Genomic DNA, 20,979 nt, shown 5'->3' on the forward strand with positions numbered 1-20,979 from the left:
AGTTAGGTTTGTGCCTCTCACAGCTCCTGTTAGCCATAATGTATATCACCTCTTATTCACCCTCATCCCTTATCCAAAAATTCCTCCACCATCATTTTTTAATAGAGCACCAACATTTGCTATACACAAAATGACATTAGACAATCACAAACAAAAACGTAAGTGACTGTAATCTTTGCCCATCTGTAAGTAGACGTTTGTATAAACAAAGGGGAAACATAGGGGCCTATTAGGATGGTGGACGGACCTGCTTCCATCCGCCACCCCAGAGGAGGAGGGACCGTCCGCAGGGGCAGCGGCGGTCTCTCCGTGCCAATTAGGATGTGACCGCCACCCTGGCGGTCACATCCTGTATATTTAACATTGCTGCAAGTGCTGCTTGAAGCAGCACACACCGCAATGTTAAAAAAGGCATGTTTACCTTTACATGCACGAAGCTGCAGGCACCGCGTGGTGCCTGCCACTTCATGCACGCAAAGGCAGGGGGGTACTATAGGTACCCCCCATGTGCACCCCCTTCACCCCTGGGGGCCCGCAACGGGCCCCCAAAGTAAACACCGTATGCCTTTCCACGGCAGAAATGCCGCCGTGGAAAGGCATAGGAGCACAGCCATCCTAATATGGCTGGCGGTGTCTGATAGACACCGCCAGTCATGTTAGAGCTTTTCCTGCCGCGGTCGGAAGGCGACCGCGGCGGAAAAGCGTCGGACTGAAAAAATATGCCCAAGCCATCCTAATCTGGCAGAGGGTCTTTTCTTAGTCCGCAGCGGATAATCCGCATCCTCCGGGCCAGCGGTGGCTTCCGCCGGCCCGGAGGAAGCGGACTATCCGGTATCATAATCGGCGCCTTAATGTGTACCTGATATCGCAGTTGTGCTAGTGTGTACATGACAACACAAATAAGGTTGCAAGGAAAGTTATATTTTTGGGGTGAAAGAGAATTACATGTATAGTATTTATTTGTGAAAATTCTGATATTTTTCAAACCTTACCCTTTACCTATCATTTATGTTTGTTTAATTATCTTTCAGGCAATAGAACTGTACCAGAGAAGGTATTTTAATTTCATCTTTCTGTTTTATTTAAACATTTGAAAGTAATATTTTGCATTCTCTTTATTCCTAATATTCTTATTCGACAACTGTATATGATCACTTTATTTTTTTGAATTAATAGAATTTTTCAAATACATAATGCATAATCTTTAAAATAATGATTTCTAAATAGTTTGTTGTGGATGAGGACTGTTATGCTCATCAGGGTTCCCACATGCCTTCCCCTACTCCAGGGTTCTCCAAAGTTGGTTCTGGAGTGTCAAATCCGTGCCAGAATTTTTTAGCCTATCCACATTTAGATAACTGTAGGTATATTAAAAACCTGGCAAATATCCCGTCCCTCCAGGACCGATTTTGGAGAACCCTGCATTCTAAAGCCTATCTCCAAGTTGATCCTCCTTTACAGTTCCGTCTTACATATCAGTTCCATAGTTTCAGTACCCTTTGCATGAGTAAATATTGTTAACGGAGTTCTTTGCTTAATGTTGTTCAAAGTCCGTGGTTCCAGCAATTCTCTTCCGTGAAGGAATGAAGGCTTTTTGTGCCCTGCAGAAAGTGATCATCTACGTTATGCCACTCCTCGTCCTTTCCAGTTTCAGGAATTAAAGGTGAAGTGTTACATATACAGTAGAAAAAAGGACAAAACAAAAGGCTCAGCAAACATTCCTAATCATTAAGTCACTTTGCATATAGGTTGCATTGTAGCCTAAACAGAACTGCAGACTTTAATCCAGCATGGGCACGAGACGACGGAGCCGTTTCCTTTCGTCTATGCAACTACCAAAGGGAATGCTGGCTCCACCTATTATTTTGTGTGCCCCAAATTGACCAGCCAATGTCAAAGGCTGCTCCGCCCCATTCTAAGAGGCCTCAGAATCAGAATGTGCAAGGAGGCATCAGATTGGTGCCTTTTGGAAACAAAAACCCACTACCTCGCAAGAGCGGCAATGTTTATTCATCAGATCAGACAGGCCTTAGACGCAAGTGTATAAATGACTTTCCGCAACTCTTGAATTTCAGAGACTAATTAATGGGCCAGTAAGGAACTGGCATAACATCTATGGACAAAGAAGAGTTAGCCCGCCACTCCTTGTGTTTTGATTGGAATATTGTCGCAACATGAATTTAACTCCGGATAAATGGCGAAATGGACTTTGCAACACAAGATTGACTATCGGATACAGGGTTTTAAAGCTGAAGGGATGGCTGGGGAGGAGGGGCGGCACGGGTGGGTATCAATTTTATCTTTTTACCGTAATGATTTTAAATAATCAAACGATTAACAATAAATCAAATCAAATCAAATGTAGCCTAAACACATTCGTTAGCCCTCAGAGATAGAGCACCGTGGAGCATATAAGGATCTACACTGGCAGGTGGCATCTTTCCATTCACTTACCACCTCATCATTCCCCATACCCTACACAGGAGCATGCACACACATTTAACATCTGCGCAAAGCAGGTGTTAAATGTGTGCACTAAACCCCATAGAAAAATAAAAAAATGCTGAATCCTACCTGGTAAAGCCAGGTCAGCCCAGTTATTCACCGGGCTGTGATGTTTACCTGATACTTGCTAAGTATTCATGCGGTGTTACCTGACAGGAATGATAATTGTGAATGCAGAGTTTTCACTTCCCCAATACCATGCACCGCTTAAAGAGGACCTTAAGGGCATATCTCTGCTTTTGTGAACATGTTCAAGGGGGTCTGATGTTCTGTTGGATATCTTGGGCCCAATTCCCAAACTGCATCTTGTAGTATGTAGTCATAAGATAGCACTACTAACCTTTGATCACGTTCAGCACTCTGCTGCCTTTTGGCTAGGTTTGTGCTATTAAAATACCATACACATACAAACAGCCATACAGTAGTACTACTTACTTACTGCGAAATGCAGTTAACACACCTATCGGTGGAAATGTCCACCTTCACCTCTTTACAACCTTTTCCCTCATTACTAGTTAAGGACTACATTTTGATCCATGTGAAAACGTGCTTGAACAGGGATCAGAATTTCGATTTGTGCGACACTTCCTCATAATTTTTCCCTGATGAATTCCAGCAGGCCTAACCAGCTGAAATGTATAAAGAGAAAAGGCCCGAAAAAAAGATAAAACATATAGAATTTGGTGTGTGAAACACTAATTCTGCAGGTTATGCTTTATTTTCTTGTTGAAAGCTTGAAGGTTTTCACCACATGACCACATGTGGTAAATAATTCACCCTGGTGTGATGCTAATGGCATTAACACATGTGATAAATACCCAATCCTATTCCAACATACTGGTCATGGGGACCTTAGCAGTAAATATGGGAGGGACAGGGGTAAGTGGAAGAAAATTGGGGAATATTTGCTACAAAACAGGAACTGTTTAGAGATGGGTAAGGAGAGCAACCTACCACAAAAGAGTAAGACCATTGTTAATCATAATCTAAACTTCTAAAGTTACTACAGTTGAAAATGCCACAACGTAGTTGTAAATGTTCTGCAGCGCAGCTTTGAATCAAGTCAAATAATGGAGACCGGGACTTAAAACATTCCATAGGAGATAAGGTTAAATAATTACATAATTTTATGTAATTAAATAAATAAGGGGTCGATTCCGATCCGGTAAAAAAAAAAAGTCCGTACGATTCGTAACCGGAGCCCTCTCCGTACGACTCGTACACACGCCGTACGACGCGACGAGTACGATCCGGACCGGGGTATCAGGACGCGATCCGTACGGTCCACGTCAGGTAAGGGCGATTCGTACGGAAAAGCGCACAATCACATACACACTGTACGGTGCGTACCCCCATGATCGCAGGGGTACGCACCGTACACCCAGCGTACATGGGGTACGGTGCGTACCCCCCATGATCGCATGGGTACGCACCGTACACCCAGCGTACATGGGGTACGGTGCGTACCCCCCATGATCGCATGGGTACGCACTGTACCCCATGTACGCTGGGTGTACGGTGCGTACCCCTGCGATCATGGGGGTATACACCGTACCCGGGGGGGGTTCCGTACCTGTTTCGTCGCGAACTCTGCTTTTACGGCTGTTTTCAGCTCCCGTAGAAAAAGGGTCATACGGTGCGTACCCGACACGTATCGTACTTTCTGGGTCGTATAAACCAGCCGCGAGCCGTACAGATGCTGCGTACAGCGAGTTCCGACAGAGACTCGTACGGGAATTCGAGTCGTACGGTCTCTGCACGATTCGTACGGAGTCCGTCTCCTGGTACGAATCGTACTTCGTCGTATGTACGGGGGACGTTGCAGGGTACGATTCGTATGGGAAAAGCGCTCCGAGCAGCTATTCGGAGCGGTTTTTACCGGATCGGAATCAACCCCTTAGTGTTGAAATTTATTATTTTTAAATGTAATTAAAAAAAGTATAGCGTATTAAAAAAATTTAAATAAAACATTAAAATGATAATAATTCAAAGAAAATATTTTATTAAATCTTACTAAATAAAATGTGCTTAATATTAAAATGCTAGTGATTGTGAGATTTCTTTACATTTTGTTTACAAAATATTTATTAAATTAAGTCTTAAATAAAATAGAGTAATTATTACATTATGTTATGAGCATTTAATTCCATTAGTTAATGTGCAGTAACATTTTATTTTATTAGTTCTAGATAATAATTAATCGGGTCATGGTCAGAGGCTATAGCAACCTTGATATTAAAACCCAATAAAGACCCACGGAGAGTTGACTTATACAGATCGATTTCCCTACTAAATATGTTTTACAAGAACTTTTCCAGTGTCATAGCAGCTCGGGTAGCCAAGGTAATAAAACAGGTCATTCACCCTAATCAAAGAGGTTTTAGTCCTGGCAGGCAACTTAACAAATTAAAATTTCAGCTAGTAGGGGTGTTAGATATAGCTGAGGCTCAGAATGTACCCCTTACTACAGTAGCGGTCGACGCAGCCAAAGCTTTTGATCAGGTGCACTGGACGTATTTGTGGGAGTCCCTACGTAGTTTCTGATTTCCACAGAATATGATTGTGGCGGTGCAAAACCTATATCACGGCCCAAAGGCTAGGGTTTTGGGAAATGGGGAGTTGTCTGACTGGTTTGATATTTTTAGGGGGACAAGGCAGGGTTGCCCTCTGTCCGCACTTCTTTTTCATTTATATATAGAGCCTCTGGTAAATTTGATAAGAGCAGACACCACTATCCTTCCTTTTAGATCGAATGATTTTGAAGTTAAACTAGCTTTATATGCTGACGACTTGATGTTGTACACAAGAAACCCGTAAGATGCAATTCCGAACTTGATGAGGAAGGCAGAGTTATTTGGCCAGGTCTCTGGGTATAAAGTAAATATAGATAAAACCGAGATAATTGAGTGGAATCAGAATTCACAGAGCCATGGGGTAAAAACTCAAATATGATACGTAGGGATTTTAATTACACAGAAAATCGAGGATATCACAAAAAGTAATTGGAAGAAAACCAGTCCGGAAGTGGTAGGGTTATTGTTGGACAAATCTCCCCTTAAATATATACGGTCGGGTAAATTTAATAAAAATGATTATCCTTCCAAAAATTACCTTCCTTTTCAACTCTATTCCGTTAACTTTTGAGAAAGAGGACATGGCTAAACTCCAAGGGAAAATTGGAAGTTTTATTTGGGAATCAAAAGGTCCCAGGATATCCTGGAAAAAGTCGAGGAGAAGATTGGAGGTGGGTGGATTGGCACTTCCAGACCTGCTTGCATACTGCTACTCCTTTTATTTTAAAAACTTGCGCACGTTGGCAAATAAGGTAGATAAGCCATCTATCGGCTCACTTTTTGAGGCTATGCTGGTGGATATTCCACAAGGTCAACAGCACTTTCTTTTCAAATACGGAGATCCTAAGTTTTTAAAGGTCCTGAAGGCTGCACTGAGTATGTGGATGTATGTGAGGAAAACACTGAGAGTTCCGTACTTTTTGAGTTATGCCCCAATTTGGGATTCCCTGGGACCCCGGAATGATTAAAGGTTCAACTAAGTCAGCCCCTGAAATCAGGGGTCTTTAATATTGGGCTGACTTTAAGCAGGGCTTAAATATGATGAGTTAGGAAGCCATGAATAATTAGCCTAAGGGGCAGTTAACAAGATTTAAATATTACCAACTGAGTTCCTGGTGGGCCACACAAGATTGGGTGGAGGAAGAGGAGATAAAATGTTGTCAGGTGAAGAGAATTGACCAGTGGAAAAAAGAGATGTTGTTTTGGTACTGGGCCTTTTTTGGAAGCAGATATGGAATTAGAAACTGATATCATAAAACAATGGGGTCAGGAGTTTGGAGAGGGTGATCTGATGCAAATGTGGCGTGACTCCTACGAGATCCTACACATGGCAGTTAAACTATCACCACTAAAATGCAATCCATTATTCACCACCAATAGTGTGTATTGGTCAGCTGCAAAGCTGTCTAAGATCACCAGTAACTCATATAACTGCCCTAGATGATATCCATTTATTTATGCTATGTCCAAAAAAATCATCCTATTGGAACTCAGTTTGTGACTTTATGGGGAAAAAATTGGGACACAGATTTCAGTCAGTACTCGCCTAATTGTTTTTGGGATAAATTCAGAAGAAGAAGTGCAGCTCTTAGCGAGCAACGCAAAGTTTTTGTTTTATGTGATTCTCTTGGCAAGACAGGAGATTTGTAGATTATGAAAATCGGGAAGTCCTCTGTTGTTTACTGAGTGCATTAGAAATATTATATACACCAGTGAGTCTGATATGGCATGTGATCCAACGAGTGAGAGGAAATCTGGGCTCCGTTGGTAAGGTGGAGAAAAAAGGCAACGCGAGTCTTATGATTAAGCCAATATTGCTGTCAGCTACAGTTTCTCCTATGTGGCGGTATCAGTGGATTCAGGAGATGGAAGTGGACACAGCAGTATACTTGTGGGTCACTACTTTTGTTTGCCTCATGGGTCACCGGTCAAGCCTCCCCCTGAAAGACCTAGAGGGATCAGAGTACCCCTAACAAGAATGTTGGCAGAATGAGGACAAGAATTTTTTTTTTAATGTACATTATTTTACATCAAAATATTCACTTTTTTTACACCGAATAAAGTTTATTATTTTTCCCCTGTAATTTACCATAAAGAGATCCCTTCCTGAGAGTAAAAAATGCAGTTTTAGATATCTTCAACTTTTGAATCTAGGCAGTGGAGATGAGCAGTTCTACACTTAGATGCAAAAGTGCACTCAGAAATAGTGAATAGCAAAGCTGTGTAGAATTACACTTAAGTGCATCAGTAAATTTACATGCGAGTAAATCTGCATCTGTAAATGTACCTTTGTGGATAGGGCCCTTTCTCTGCTTGTTGCCACATGTGCCATTGCATTTGTTAAATCCTGGTGGCATTTAACATAACATATGTTTTTGAAAGGCGCACGTTCACCCAGAAGGGTATCTTGGCGCTGAGTAACATATGTTTATTTTTACCCAACTCAATGGTACTCATTTTACCGACCTCAGAATGATGGAAAGTTGAGTGCACTCATCAGGGTTTGAACCTGTGACCACAAGGTCAAACACAGGCCCTTTCCATGGAGCATTAGCTCGCTAAGCCACTAGACCCAGCTGAAGCTTACTTTGTTATGCATTTTTGAAAATACTTGTTATTGTACTTTCAGATGAAACAGTACTCCTTTCATCTTAGATAATAACTCAAATGGCATGAAATAGGTAGCCATTTCAATGCCTTTCTAAGAACTGTGTATTGTCATGCTATTTCAATTGACCAGCAAATAAGTAACAAACTAACATACGAAGACTGTTGCACTGCCAGTGCCAGAAAGTCTTTCATTATAGTGAACAGTAGTGGTGATATCAGGCACCCGTCTTCTACCCCTTTTTTTATACTAAATCTTTCTGAAACTATCCTACTAGCCAACAGCTCAGCTCTCAGTCATGCATACAAGGTCATAATACGCCTAGTCCTGTCGTCACCAAGTTAAAATTCTATCAACATGTACAAGGACAACTCAGCTGTTGACAACATTTTCACTGTCTAATGCAAATGTATCGTTTTTCATTAACATTTTTAACATCTTTCCCATATGGATGAAACCCCAGTGGTCTTCATGTACCACACTCAGAGGGACTAACGCAAGCCCATTGGCTAATATTTTATTGAGAGTTTAATTTCTGTCTATAATAGCCCTGCTGTTCTGTAAGATGCGCACACTCTAGGGTCTCTTCCCTATTTGGGTATGACTATGACATCTGCATCACTCATGGACTCAGTTGCCTCTCCCTTATATTCGATAGATTGAAGCTCTTTCTTCAGGGTTGGTTTCAGGTAGTTTAAAAATGTGTTGTAAAATTTACCGATAAATGTATCAGTATCTAAGGATCGGACTAGGCTATTTATTTGTGCTGTTAACTTTACAATGTTTGACCAGCTTAAGCATTTCATTCTGGCTGTTGAGCATCCTATCTTATTCTTATTTAAATAACTGCGTATGACACTAGCAGAAGGCTATGCCCTTTGCCTTATTTCCAAAGATTAGTTACCGATTGTATCGTGTAATGATTTGGCACCTCTATTTCTTTTTGCCTGCAATGTTTTTCCTAAGAAGGAATGGGCTTTATTATCTTGGTAGTAGTTTGTTCCGTCATAGAATTAGGCAAGTCTTTTTCTGATTTATTGTTTAACAGAGGATTTAGCTGGCCTCTGAGCACTTTTCTCAGGTAGAATTCAGCCCATGTGATTTTGTGTTTGTTTTATGCTTCCTTGAGTTCTTTTTTCTAGTTATGTTTATGTTAGTGCACTGTTCCACTTATCTGCAGCTGCTAGAGCTCTACATTTTTACCCTTAATACATCTTTCAGGGTTCCGATAATATGCTGTCAGAACCCGTTGGGGTCCATTGGGCAAGCAGGGGCTACTGAGCCTCCACCATTGGGGCTAGGAAATTTGACTCTGATTTCCTATAGTCAGTCCTACTATGGCTCTGGAAACATCTCAGTTAAACAACAAGAGAGTGTCAAAAATAACACAGAAAAATAGCACCAGTTCAGAGATGAAAATCTTCCTATAAGAATCGCATTGGAAGTCTTACAGGGATTTATTAGAAGCCCTCACTCACCACCCTGGGTGGTGACATGCTTCATCATCGGGCCCACCAGGAGAAGCCGAATGCCTCCCTGGTGTGCTACAACGCCAGAATACTGCGGAGCTGGTTTTTTGTGACAGTGATGTGAAAAATACGTGAAGTTAAAATTGTCAAAAAGCTGCACCAGAAAGAATTTTTTTTTTTATTCATGGTCAGCCTGACAAGGTTAAAATATGTGTTGGGAAATGTGCCAATTAATGTATTGGTTATTTCCACTCACGGTGGGATCGACATGTTTCAGCCCTTATGTGTATAGTTACTGGGCTTTCTTCAGGACCATGTTTTTATGTACCTCGGCGGTGTGGGCGCGCTAAGGTCCACCCTACCAGAGGACGTGAAAGTTAAAATTGAATGTGTAAAAATTGTGCAGAAAAATAAACAAACCAACAGGTTGTGGGAATTACCTCTGCTTTAGAGGAACCTGTATAGTTTGTACAAAATAGGATCCACGCCCCATAGGTCTCGGGAGGTGGGTGGGGCGACAATGGCACACCGCCCGCTACGCCCAGCACCCGCTCGGCACCTAGCGTCTCCTGCTACCGGACCCTCTGGAAACATCTCCTCAATAACTTTGTCTTAACCCAGATCTTTACTTTCAAGAAACATAAGTACTCTAATGCACAATAGAACAGACTACTACACACACAATATATGCAAGTTAAAAGGTGATGTCATGGGCATTGAAGCTTGGCTACATCTCTATCTGCTATCTCTCCCCGGATCTGGCATAGACTCTTCTTCTCTGGGATTAAGGCAGTGGTCTGATTATGGCTCAGATGCAGGTGTCCCCTTCCATTGTAAGTGATGTTCAGTTTTCCACACTTTGTTTAGTTCTTATTTAGGGGGTCATTAGCATGGCCGGAAAAGTAAATGGAAATCTCAGAGGCTGGATGGATGGATGGGCTGGTTGATGGGTAGGTGTTTGTGAAAGACTGGCAGAGTAAATGGAAATCGATGGATGGATAGTTCGATCTATCGAGTGAAAGCATGGCAGCAATCCGAGAAGATGGAGGGATGGGTCAGTGGGTGAAAGGATAGCAGGGTAAATGGAAATCTGAAATAATGGATGGATGGATGGGTGAGTGAACTGATGGCAGAGTAAATGGAAATTTAAAAGGATAGATGGATGCGTCGGTGAAAGGATGGAAGTGCAAATGAAATCTGAGAGGAAGGATGTATGACATAGTAAATAGAAATCTGAGATGATATATCATGGATGCTTGAATGAATAGACAAAAGATCAACTGATGGCTGAAAGCCTTAATGGATGGATGATCGATGGATGGATGTAATGTCTAATGGATGAATGGAATGGTGAAAGACTGAATAATGGATGTAAGAATAAAAAGATGACAGAATGTAAAGGTAAAATCGAAGATAACAGTGTGTGAATAGTAGGAATAAAGCATGAGTGTATAGATTCTTTGATGCAAGAGACAAGGGAGCTCTTATAAGAATGTTTGGGATTTGCTTGCTTGGTGCCATCAAAGCTTTGTTTAAAAGTGGGGGTTATTTTTATTTTATGACTACTCCCTTGATATGCACAGTGTAACCTAAAAGCATAGTCAAAATAGGCCTGGGCTGTGAACTCTGCTCCATTCGCAGAGTTTATGGCGTTTTCCGCACTCTGTCCTCCCCAGAACTCGCAGAGTGCAGAAAACTTCGCTTTGCGTAGTGCAGCAGAGATTTTTCCCTGCTTTAACTCGTGGAGGGTAATTTTGTGAGCACAAGCTGCCGATTGGGTAGAATTTCTACCTAAGCAGGCAAAAAAACAATGCGAACAGCAGTTCACACTGCACATTGCCACTTATAAAACTTTGCAGAGTATTTTTTGTCACTTCGCTGAGTTCCGCTTAGTAACTACGCCCAGACCTGATTTAAAGATCACATCATGTTTTGCAATTTATTAGACAGAATCGCATTTGTGCGATTATTATGCCACACCAGAGGTGAGAAACAATAATAGGGGTGAAGTAGGGGAGGATGTAACAATAAATATTACCTTGCAACAGAACTGGCAGGATACGAAAGTAAAAAAGAATCAACATTTTCCCTTAGGTAAAAAGGGTGAAATGCAAGCCTTGCTTCTCACCAGTAAAGCAAAGCACTGCTTGGTAGGTCAATCCATCTTCTAGTTGGGATGTTTTCTTTCAGATGTTCACGGAACAAAATTATGCTTTTCAACATGCATTCATGTTATCCATGCTCTTTGTAGGTTTTTAGACTGAGTGTTGATATGTTGTTATGGCTTTGATTTTACGTTTTACCTTAACATTGTTTTTGAATACTATTATGCAGACCAGGATTGTCTTGGCACCCTCTAAGGCCTCAAAGCCTAGAATGGACTGCAAATTTTCCCTTAACCATGTTCTAAAGCCAAAGTTTGTTAGCTAGGTTAACCATAAAGGATTCAAGGGACCTCAAGGGCACTATAAGCCATTCTTCAAAACTATGCCTGGATCATTGTGAGTCTGAAAGCAAATTGCTAACTGTAAGAAATTGGAGCATTAGTTAAAGGTAGTGAGAACCCACTTCAAATAAAAGGCATACCTCTCATCAGGTTCTGCCACTAAAGTCATTAAATACATCTGTGCTCAACCCCCTGGTACCTTGGCACAAAGCGGTCTAGCTTAACTTAGAAGCAATGTATAAAATATTTATGCAGTGCAGCACTCAAACAGCTCAAGAAAAATCCCGAACCAATTTAAAAAGTACAGAGAATATTTTAATAAATAAAATGACCCAAAAATCCAATAAAGTGAACTGGAAATATGAATGTTTAAAGTTTGAATTAAAAATAATGCCAAAAAGCATAAAGTACCGATGGTGGGTATCTGGTCAAAGTAAAAAGTTAAGGCTGACTGCAGTGAAGCCATGGTCCGATAGAGGGATCAGGTTGGTCCTAGTGGAAAGTTTACCTTCTGCCTTATAAACCGCTATAGAGAAAGTGTGGCCATCGACGAATCATCAGGGAGGCAAACTGGTAGGTGGATCTGAACCAGGGCTCGACAACAGTGGGTTGCTGGAGAACGATGTCTTGGTTTGGTCATTGATGAAGGATGGAAGGCTCAAAATGAGCAAAGTCCACAGTGGATAGCCAGGAAAGCTGTGGCATCTATTTGATGCTGCTCTGCAATTGATCTTGGTAAATTCCTCTATGTCTGGACTAAGAAACTTTTCTGGAAGTCATATCTCCCTCCAACTGCGGGCAAGCTGGCAAGTGGAAGCTGACCAGTGATTCGATGTCAACATATTCACCTTCAATGGTGACCAAGGCCTCTGTCTGTTCCTCAGGCAGAATGTTGGTAAAGGTTTCTAAGTTCCATTTTGTGCTGTTGTGGGAGAGAAGTAGTACACCACCCAAGGGTCCAGGAACCAATTGGGAGTTAGAACTCACTTCAGCAGGGACCAGCAGTTGGGTCCAGGTCAGATCAAGTTGTAACTGGTTAGCTGGGCAGTTGCAGGCAGAAATTGCCCCTGGACACTTGTTGTATCCCTATAGAGCAAATAGGCAGTCAACCGACTGACCCCTTGAGTCACTTCAGAGGTCTTGCATTCAGCGCAAGCAGGTCCAGTCTCCCCTCAAGTTTTCCTCACAGCATGGCAGGCCTTCATCTAATTCTCTGATGCTTCACATCACCTGGAGGTGTCTGAAGAGAGTTCTGTGGGGTCCACTTTTATGCCCAGGGCCAAGCAGTGAGTGGAGGTAAAGCCGGTGTCAGCCTGACTAGCGAGAAAAAAGGGAGGTAAGCCAAGGTGTGAGTTTCAGCTGCCGGTGAATAGGCATCCTTTACATCTCAAGAAGGGGCTGAGTTCATCCCCCAGGCCATCCTGACATGGTAAGAGTCCCTATTCCCTCATCAAGATCCCTTTGGCCAATGTCTGGAACCAAAACACATCCACAACAGGGGAGTCATCAGGGGTCATGGTACAGCTGGAAAATAGTAGACAAGTCTTTTGGTTTAGCAGAAAAATGTCAACTTTCTAAAAGGGTAATTTCAAAATAGTAATATAAAATAGGATATGATCATTAACCCCTTCGACGCTGATGACGAGCTGGGCTCGTCATGAGGTAGCCTCCTCGCACGCTCATGACGAGCCCAGCTCGTCACGTAAAGTGCAATTTTAAAAAACCCAGCGTACGGGCGGAATTCCGCCCGCACGCATGCGGTTAAGTTGGCTAACCATTTTTCAGACATTCCGAAACTGAATTTAGCACTTACTTACGAAATGTAATAGTGTAAGCCAGTGTTAACCTTGTGCGAAAGCCTACGTTGCCACAATGAAAAACAACTGTGGAGGCTTTTCCCTGACAGGACATGTAAAACATTAAATATACATGTTCTACTTTTTAAATACTATAGAACCACCCTATAGGCTTTTAAGGCTTAAGTTAAGGGTAAATTAAATGTATTAAAAAGGAAGGTTTAGACCTGATGTAAGGTTTGATTGGCCAGGTTGACATGGCAGTTTAAAACTGTACATCTAGGCTGCAGTAGCAGAACTAGAGACATAGTTTGTCATTCTGCAATAGTGAGTAGCACAGTGAGAGCTGCAGCACACTGGTAGCATTTAATTTGCAAACACTGGGTACAAGTGGTACCATATACTAGGAACTTATAAGCAAATTGAATGTGCCAATGAGGTATATAACAATTTTAACAGATTTGAAAAGTAGAGCCCCAGCACTTTATCACTGGTTAGTAGGGACAAAGCGCACAGAGGCCCACGGCCAACAAAATAGTTTCTGAAACAAAATACAAAACTTTGAGTGAATACTACACAAAAGACGGTAATTTCCAATGATAACCAATGAGACAGAGTTGGGGGTGTGAGAGAGATAGCGAGAGAGAGGTGGCAATCCTGATGAGAGCAGTGACTGACTTTAAAAATGTCTAAATAATCTTACTAGAAGGTAAACTCATTTCTGCCATAAATATGTGGGGCCGTATTTATGAAGGCCTTGCGCCGCCGGTGCGTCACTTTTAAAATGGGAAAAAGTGACGCACTGGCGGCGCAAGGCCTTCATAAATAAGGCCTGTGGTTTACTCTTGATGGGTATCTCAAACAACATGGCTTTCTTCATATATATGAAAATGATACAGTTGAAACAATGTTAAAAGAACAACACAATTAAGAAAAAAGAAGGTTGAATCTCCAAGTCAAGTATTTGAAATAAAAATGATTTAACAAGAATAATTGCATACAAATGAAGTATATACAGCATAGTGGTCCTAAATTTTTGTAAAGCCCAAAAAGGTTCCATAAGAATCAATTGGAAAGGCAATTTTAGTGTTATTCTATAGGGAGTGGTAGAATCGCATGTAGGCAATGTTCCTCATTCAATAGCGTTGGATGGTGGATAACATTTGTTGTTTTTTCCTGCTCAAAAAGTTGACCTTTGAACTTAAAGATATTCTATTTCAAATATCTTCAGTGCGGCAAACGAATAAATTGTATACAGGAATGGCTCCGCAAGGCTGAGTGCTGCTGTTTTATAGTCTCTCGGTAGTCTTGGATGTCTCTGTGAAAACGTCAGAGTGGGACTAATAACTAAATGAGGCAAAGGGGCTTGATCGTGATGGGCTTTGCCGGTGCAGTGTTGATCTGAGTGCCTGTTTTCCCACCCATCAGTTGATTTAACTTGGTATTTCTTGGGTTAGAGCTTTATTTTCAGACTATACGGCTCAGAAACAGAAAGGGAAACCTGTAGTATCTGAAAATAAAGTACTCACTCAGAGAAATATTCCATATAATAAATTCACTTCATGCACTCCATGCAAATAAAACAGGTCCTCGGTTCCTAGCCAGCAAAGTCCATTGTGATACATCCCCTGGTTCATGTCTTTTTTTGTGAAGGCTTACAACATTGTACCTGTTCTGAGGGAGATGCAAATGGTCATGTAATTTTGCAAAAGACTCCAAGATTTCAGGGAAGGGTTTGTGATGTAGTTTGCACACATTAGAGTTGCTGCAAGAATCTTCACTGCTTCAGTTCAGTTCCACAACGAAAAGCAAACGAATTCTGGCATTCCACAGCCAGGCTACAAACTCAGTTTGTCTAAAGCGTATTTGTGAACAAACCTGAGAGGGGGGAGAAGTTTCTCAAGGACATCATGATACAATTGATCTGCTTCTTCTTTTCCAGGCAGTCAGAATTTTCTGTTTCCCCATAAAATTTTGCACCGTATTATGATATTATGCTAAGTTAGGATGGCGGACCGCAATCCTGTCGAGGCAAAGGACCGTCCGCCATAATGGTGGAGGTCCCGTGTGTCCAATTAGGATGCACCCGCCACAGTGGCGGGTGCATCCCGCATTTTTAACATTGTGGCGCGCGGTGCTCAAAGCACCACCCGCCGCAATGCTAAAAAAGCATGTTGTGCGTTTCTAAGCACAACATGACAGGCACCGTGTGGTGCCTGCCATGTTGTACTTTGAAATGCCATGTGCACCCCCACCCCCTCCTTCACCCGGGGGGCCCGCAACGGGCCCCCAAAGCAAAGACCCTATGCCTTTCCGTGGCGGCAATGAGGCATTCCCCAAAGCCCATCCTAATATGGCTGGCGGTGTCTGATAGACACCACCACCATATTAGACCTTTTATGCCACGGTCGCAAGGCGACCGCGGCGGAAAAGCGGCGGACGGTCTTCCCGTCCGCCGCGGACCCCGCAGCCATCCTAATGTGGCGGGGGGTCATTTCAGTGAGGATGGCGCACGGATTACCCCCACCGGGCCGGCGGTGGCTACCGCCAGGATGGCGGGGGCAATCCATCCGCCATCCTAATTGGCCCCTTAGTGCTTAGTCAGTGTGCCAACCCAAGACAGAAGATCAGCTGCTCTACAACCTTCCAGGACTCACTGAGCAACATTGGAATGTGAACAATAGGAAACCACATATACATTTTTAAGATGTATTTTTAAAATCAAAGCCCTCTTTTAGCGCAAACGATATGAATAGTAACTACTATGAAAATAAACAATATTGTATCAACGAAATTCATCAAAAGTGTGAATAGTATTCTAACATGCTGATAAAATAAAGCTTTATTTTTTCACTTTTTACAATAAACACCCTTGCTCTTTCAAAAAACAATCTTGTGAGTATATCTGCTGTAAATGAGAAAAAAGAATGCTTCTTTGGTTTATACTGTATCAGGTTGTCATGAAAATCAGAGTTTAATTTTCCACTGGCAGATCTCAACGATTTTTCGGAACAGATGGATAGTCAGTGGGAGTAACTAGAGCTCAATGCATATTATGCAGGAACTGGGGTGCATGCACACACGGGTGCACAACATGTGCACAAAGCGAAGAGGGGTCCTTGTGGCCCCCCTCTTTCTTTCCCAACTGCCAGCAGTTTCATGGAGTAAGAACTTCCACAAGACTGCTATTGATGAGGAAAGTCGAAAAAGCTTGGCGGTGCTGCAGGGCACCTCCAAACATATTGCAGCCATCAGACCGCCGCGCCACCACCAGGGATCTCTGATGGCAGTTGGGGCGGTGCCATGGTGGTGTGACAGCCCAGTTATAATATAGCGGTCGCACCACCGGTGCAGCAGTGGCTGGACCACCATCGCTGCGCCACAATGAGTTTCAAAGTCCTTGGACAGTTAAACTCATAATTTCGCCCTTACTATTAAGCTGATATTGTGCAAAAGCTGATGAGAGGGCCTATTATTTTTTCAAGTACTTTTTCTTCTTGTGACTTCCATTTGTGGCCCAGCTAAAGCAAAGTGTGGGCATATTGAAAACACAATTTGGAAAGTGATCCTCTTGAATGAAACTTACCTAGCAACATGTAAAATACCTGCCTTGTGTGAAGCTAAGCCCGAAACAAGTGATGCTACTCTAATCAAACACGAAATGGAGGCTTGGGAATTTCCTAAAATATGTTCGTATTGTACCTATTGAAAACACATACAAACGATTCACAATCTGTTAGTGATGCTCGTGGCATGTGTACAAGATAGTGACCAGTGTTCTCACTGCAAACTGATGAGCAATAATGGTATTAAAAATAGAGCACAAATATGAGTGAAATGTTTACTTTTGAGCAGTTTTGAGAGAAGATGTGATCCCCTTTGTAGAGCTGCCTTGCAGATATGCAAAAAAAGGGGGCAAACCAAATACACTTTTAAAGCATCCTTTTCAATATTTTGGGTAGCAGGGGGCAGACTCAGGAAATACCCTGAGAGAATTGCTTTGGTGCAAGGATCACAAACTCAAATAAGAAGCACAGTTAAAGGCGTACAAAATATAAGGGTTCAATTAAGTTAATAAAAAGCAAATTTGCATGTTTGGGGCATTATGAGTAAGCATAACTCTTACGCTCAGCACATTTGAAGAAAAACAAGAAAAAAAACAGAGAAAATGTCACTGTTGAGAACAAAGTCAATGGTAGGATGGATTTCTCTGGAACTGAATATTATTCATTCTGAAAACGTGACATAGTATCTCCATGGAACTTTTTGGTTAGATTTTGATAGAAAATGATCCAGCTTGCAAGTGAGCCCTGTGGAAATAACCAAGAGGCATATTACCAACAACTAGCGATAATTATCGCTATGTTGGCTTAGCGGCTATAATTTTATCGCCCTGTAGCGACGATTTTTATCGCTTAGGAGCCTTGATATTATCAAGGTTTATCTCCTACACGATAAAAATCGGCCGAAATGCATGAATATCGCTGAAAAGTCAGCGATATTCATGGATTACCGAGCAAATGCTCTTAGCCATGTTATCCACCTCCCATTAGATAACAAGGCTAAGAACTGCTCAGGGCAGGTGTTAGCTTTTGGAGATATTCGCGCTTAGTACCAAAAGTTGGTAATAGGAGATAGCGATGTTAGCGACTGTTTCCAGTCGCAACATCTTGGCACGCCCACTTTGCATGTCATTAGTGATAAATTACTCTGACATGCAAAGCGGGGCCCAAGATGGTCGCTATCTCCTACTCGCTATCGCTAACTGGTGTTAGCGACAGCTAGGTAATAGGGAGATAATTTTATCTCTGCTTTCTTGGCTTTTAAAGCCAAAAAAGCAGAGATAAATCCATCTACAAGGAGGACCCACAGTACTGGGCTAGTAAATTTAACTTACTGTTTCGAACGGTAAACAAAAGAGGTGGCGTTCCCGAGAGTTGGAGGGGGGCGATCATAACTCCAATCTATAAAGGCGGAGACCGCAAGGATCCGAACAACTATCGTCTGATCCCCCTCCTTGACGCCGAAGCAAAATACTATGCGTCACTGATTCTAGCTGATCTGGCTGAATGGTCTGAAATGAACAGTAAAATTCCACTGAACCAGACCGGATTTCGCCGCGGTATGGGAACTATGACGAACGCTATGGCCTTATGCTTGATCGCTGAGAAAAGCCTAAAGAATTCCCAGGAGCTTTATACCTGTTTTGTGGACTTCAAGGCGGCATTTGACCGCGTCAACAGGCAAATGCTGTGGGCAAATTTAAAACATCTCGGCCTACCGGACTCAATCCTCTTGCCTATTATTAATCTCCACACTGAAACCTGGATGCAGGTAAAAATTGATAATGGGCGCCGCTTGACCAGGAAGATCCACACCGCCGATGGATTAAAGCAAGGCTGCGTCTTGGCCCCACATCTATTTAATTTATTTATGAGCGATTTGGCAGAAAGCCTAGACAAGGTTAACACGCATCTGCCCAGGCTAGGCACCCTTCGTCTAACGCACTTATCGTACGCGGACGACGTGGTACTGTTGAGCCAGACAAGAATCGGCCTTCAACGCCTGCTACATGACCTGTCCAGCTACACAAAAAGGAACCTGTTAACAATAAATATCAGGAAAACAAAGACAATGCTCATAACACGTAGACGCAAAAACCCGCCAACCTTCCGAATAAACAATGATCAGTTGGAAGCCGTAAACAGCTATAAATATCTGGGGGAGCACTTAGACAAGCGCCCAAACTTCCAAGTGCATTTCAAAGACATAGATAGAAAGGGGGCTACCTTATTGGACGCCTTCGCCAGTTTGGCAGTCGAGCTAAAGGGTCCTCTTGTCTCCCCTTTGCTAATCGCAATGAAATCAAAACTATTGCCCACAATAGCATATGGGAGTGTCTTGCACCATGGGAAAAGCGCCACCCTCCTGGACAAAATTCAAACTAAAGTCTATAAAGGGGTTTTCTTGTTATCGAATAGTACCTCTCCAGCGCAAGTCAGACTTGAATTTGGATTACAAACTCAAGTTTTACTGAAAAAATACGAGACCATTAAATTCTTGTACAACGTCTGGAGGAAACAGGAGAATAAAATGAACGGTGCACTTTGGGAAGCGATCCAGACAAGTCCGAACTTCGAGCACTCAAAGTAACTAAAGCTCTCACTAGCGGTAACCGAGCTGGGAAAATTGTGGGAAACAAAACTGCCAGTTCCTTCATTTAACCAGGTGGTTAAAAGGGTTGCTACGAAACACTCGTTCCTTAACGATAACATAACCTTTAGTACCCAAACCCATGCCTGGATGACTATCAAATCATATACAAGGCCTGCCCCAGCACCCTACCTAGATACTGCATTCTTGTTGATACTCAAACGTAAATTCCTCCATCTAAGGCTGGGCATTTTGCCCTCAAGACTAGACCAACCTAAATGGAGACCACAAGACACAATGGAATGCGACCTTTGCGGTGCAGGTAAACAAGACATGATACACATAGTTTGCATCTGTCCAGCCATGTACCAGGGTCGGCGGCACTGGCTTAGGGACAAAGTTAACGAGCTAGGAGTCCGCACCTGCCGATCCACGATAGTCCAGATCCTATGCTCAGCGGACCCCCAATTGATCTGTAGATCAGTAACATTTCTGGACAGTTTTGTGAAAAAACGAGGCCCGCTGCCATAGGCTTGACCTTCATAGAGACTTAAGAATAGTGCTTGTAAGACAAACTTGTGCTCTGGAAGACTTTATTGAACCTCGTGATAGACCCTTTGCTACATAGCTTTTACACTTTTATATACCTCTTTCCCTTTTTTCTATTTATTATTCCTTTATTACAGCTCCAAAAGTTTTGTTTTATATGTCGCAGAATGCATTATATTGTAATGGTTTTAATTAACTGAACAAAAAACAATTTACTTACCCTAAAAAAAAAAAAAAAAGCCCTTGATAATATGCTCCCAACTTTGTTGTGGTATTTCCCCAGATATTTACGTGAACTATTTTTGTTGACTTTAGGACCCTGCACGCTGTGGGGCATATTATCAAGGGATTTATCTCAGCTTTTTTGGCTTTAAAAGCCAAGAAAGCGGAGATAAAATTATCTCCCTATCAGCAACAGGGTGCTAACACGCAAATTCGCATGTTAGCACCCTTTTTCTCTACGCTTCCCCTTGCATCTCGAATGAGATGCAAAGGGGGCGTTCCAGAGAAAAATAATAGGAGAAATGTTGTTAAGCTACATTTCTCCTATTATCAAGGATTTCGCTAACCCTGTTAGGGATAAAAAAAAGCAGCGCTAACCGCGGTTAGCACTGCTTTTTTTACACCTGGTATTTACCTGACTTAGCCATGATATCCTATGGAAGGTGGATATCATGGCTAAGTTAGTGAGCCCCTATCATCAAGCTAACGTCAAACTTCGAGAGATTATCGTTGGTTTTCCAGCGATAATCTCTCATTTGGCAGTTAGCGTGAGGATTTTTATCACTTTTGAAATAAACATTGCTAATAGCAAGTTATCTCTGCGATAATTTCCGGCGATGCTTAGCATTAAAAAATTCGTTGCTAAGCATCGTTAGCG

General features: G+C 42.3%; 1 protein-coding gene across 7 annotated transcripts in view; it reads left to right on the plus strand.

The window, feature by feature from the left end:
* Positions 1–20,979, plus strand: part of LCP2 (lymphocyte cytosolic protein 2) — a 665,418-nt gene that overhangs the window by 519,213 nt on the left and 125,226 nt on the right. For all 7 annotated transcript variants that reach the window (XM_078653368.1, XM_078653363.1, XM_078653365.1 and 4 more), the window contains exon 11: positions 1,032–1,054. In XM_078653368.1, the coding sequence (XP_078509494.1) occupies positions 1,032–1,054 (23 nt within the window). The remainder of the gene's footprint in view (positions 1–1,031; positions 1,055–20,979) is intronic.

Source organism: Lissotriton helveticus, chromosome 7 (assembly GCF_964261635.1).
Source record: "Lissotriton helveticus chromosome 7, aLisHel1.1, whole genome shotgun sequence".
In the NCBI taxonomy this organism is placed as follows: Eukaryota; Metazoa; Chordata; class Amphibia; order Caudata; family Salamandridae; genus Lissotriton; species Lissotriton helveticus.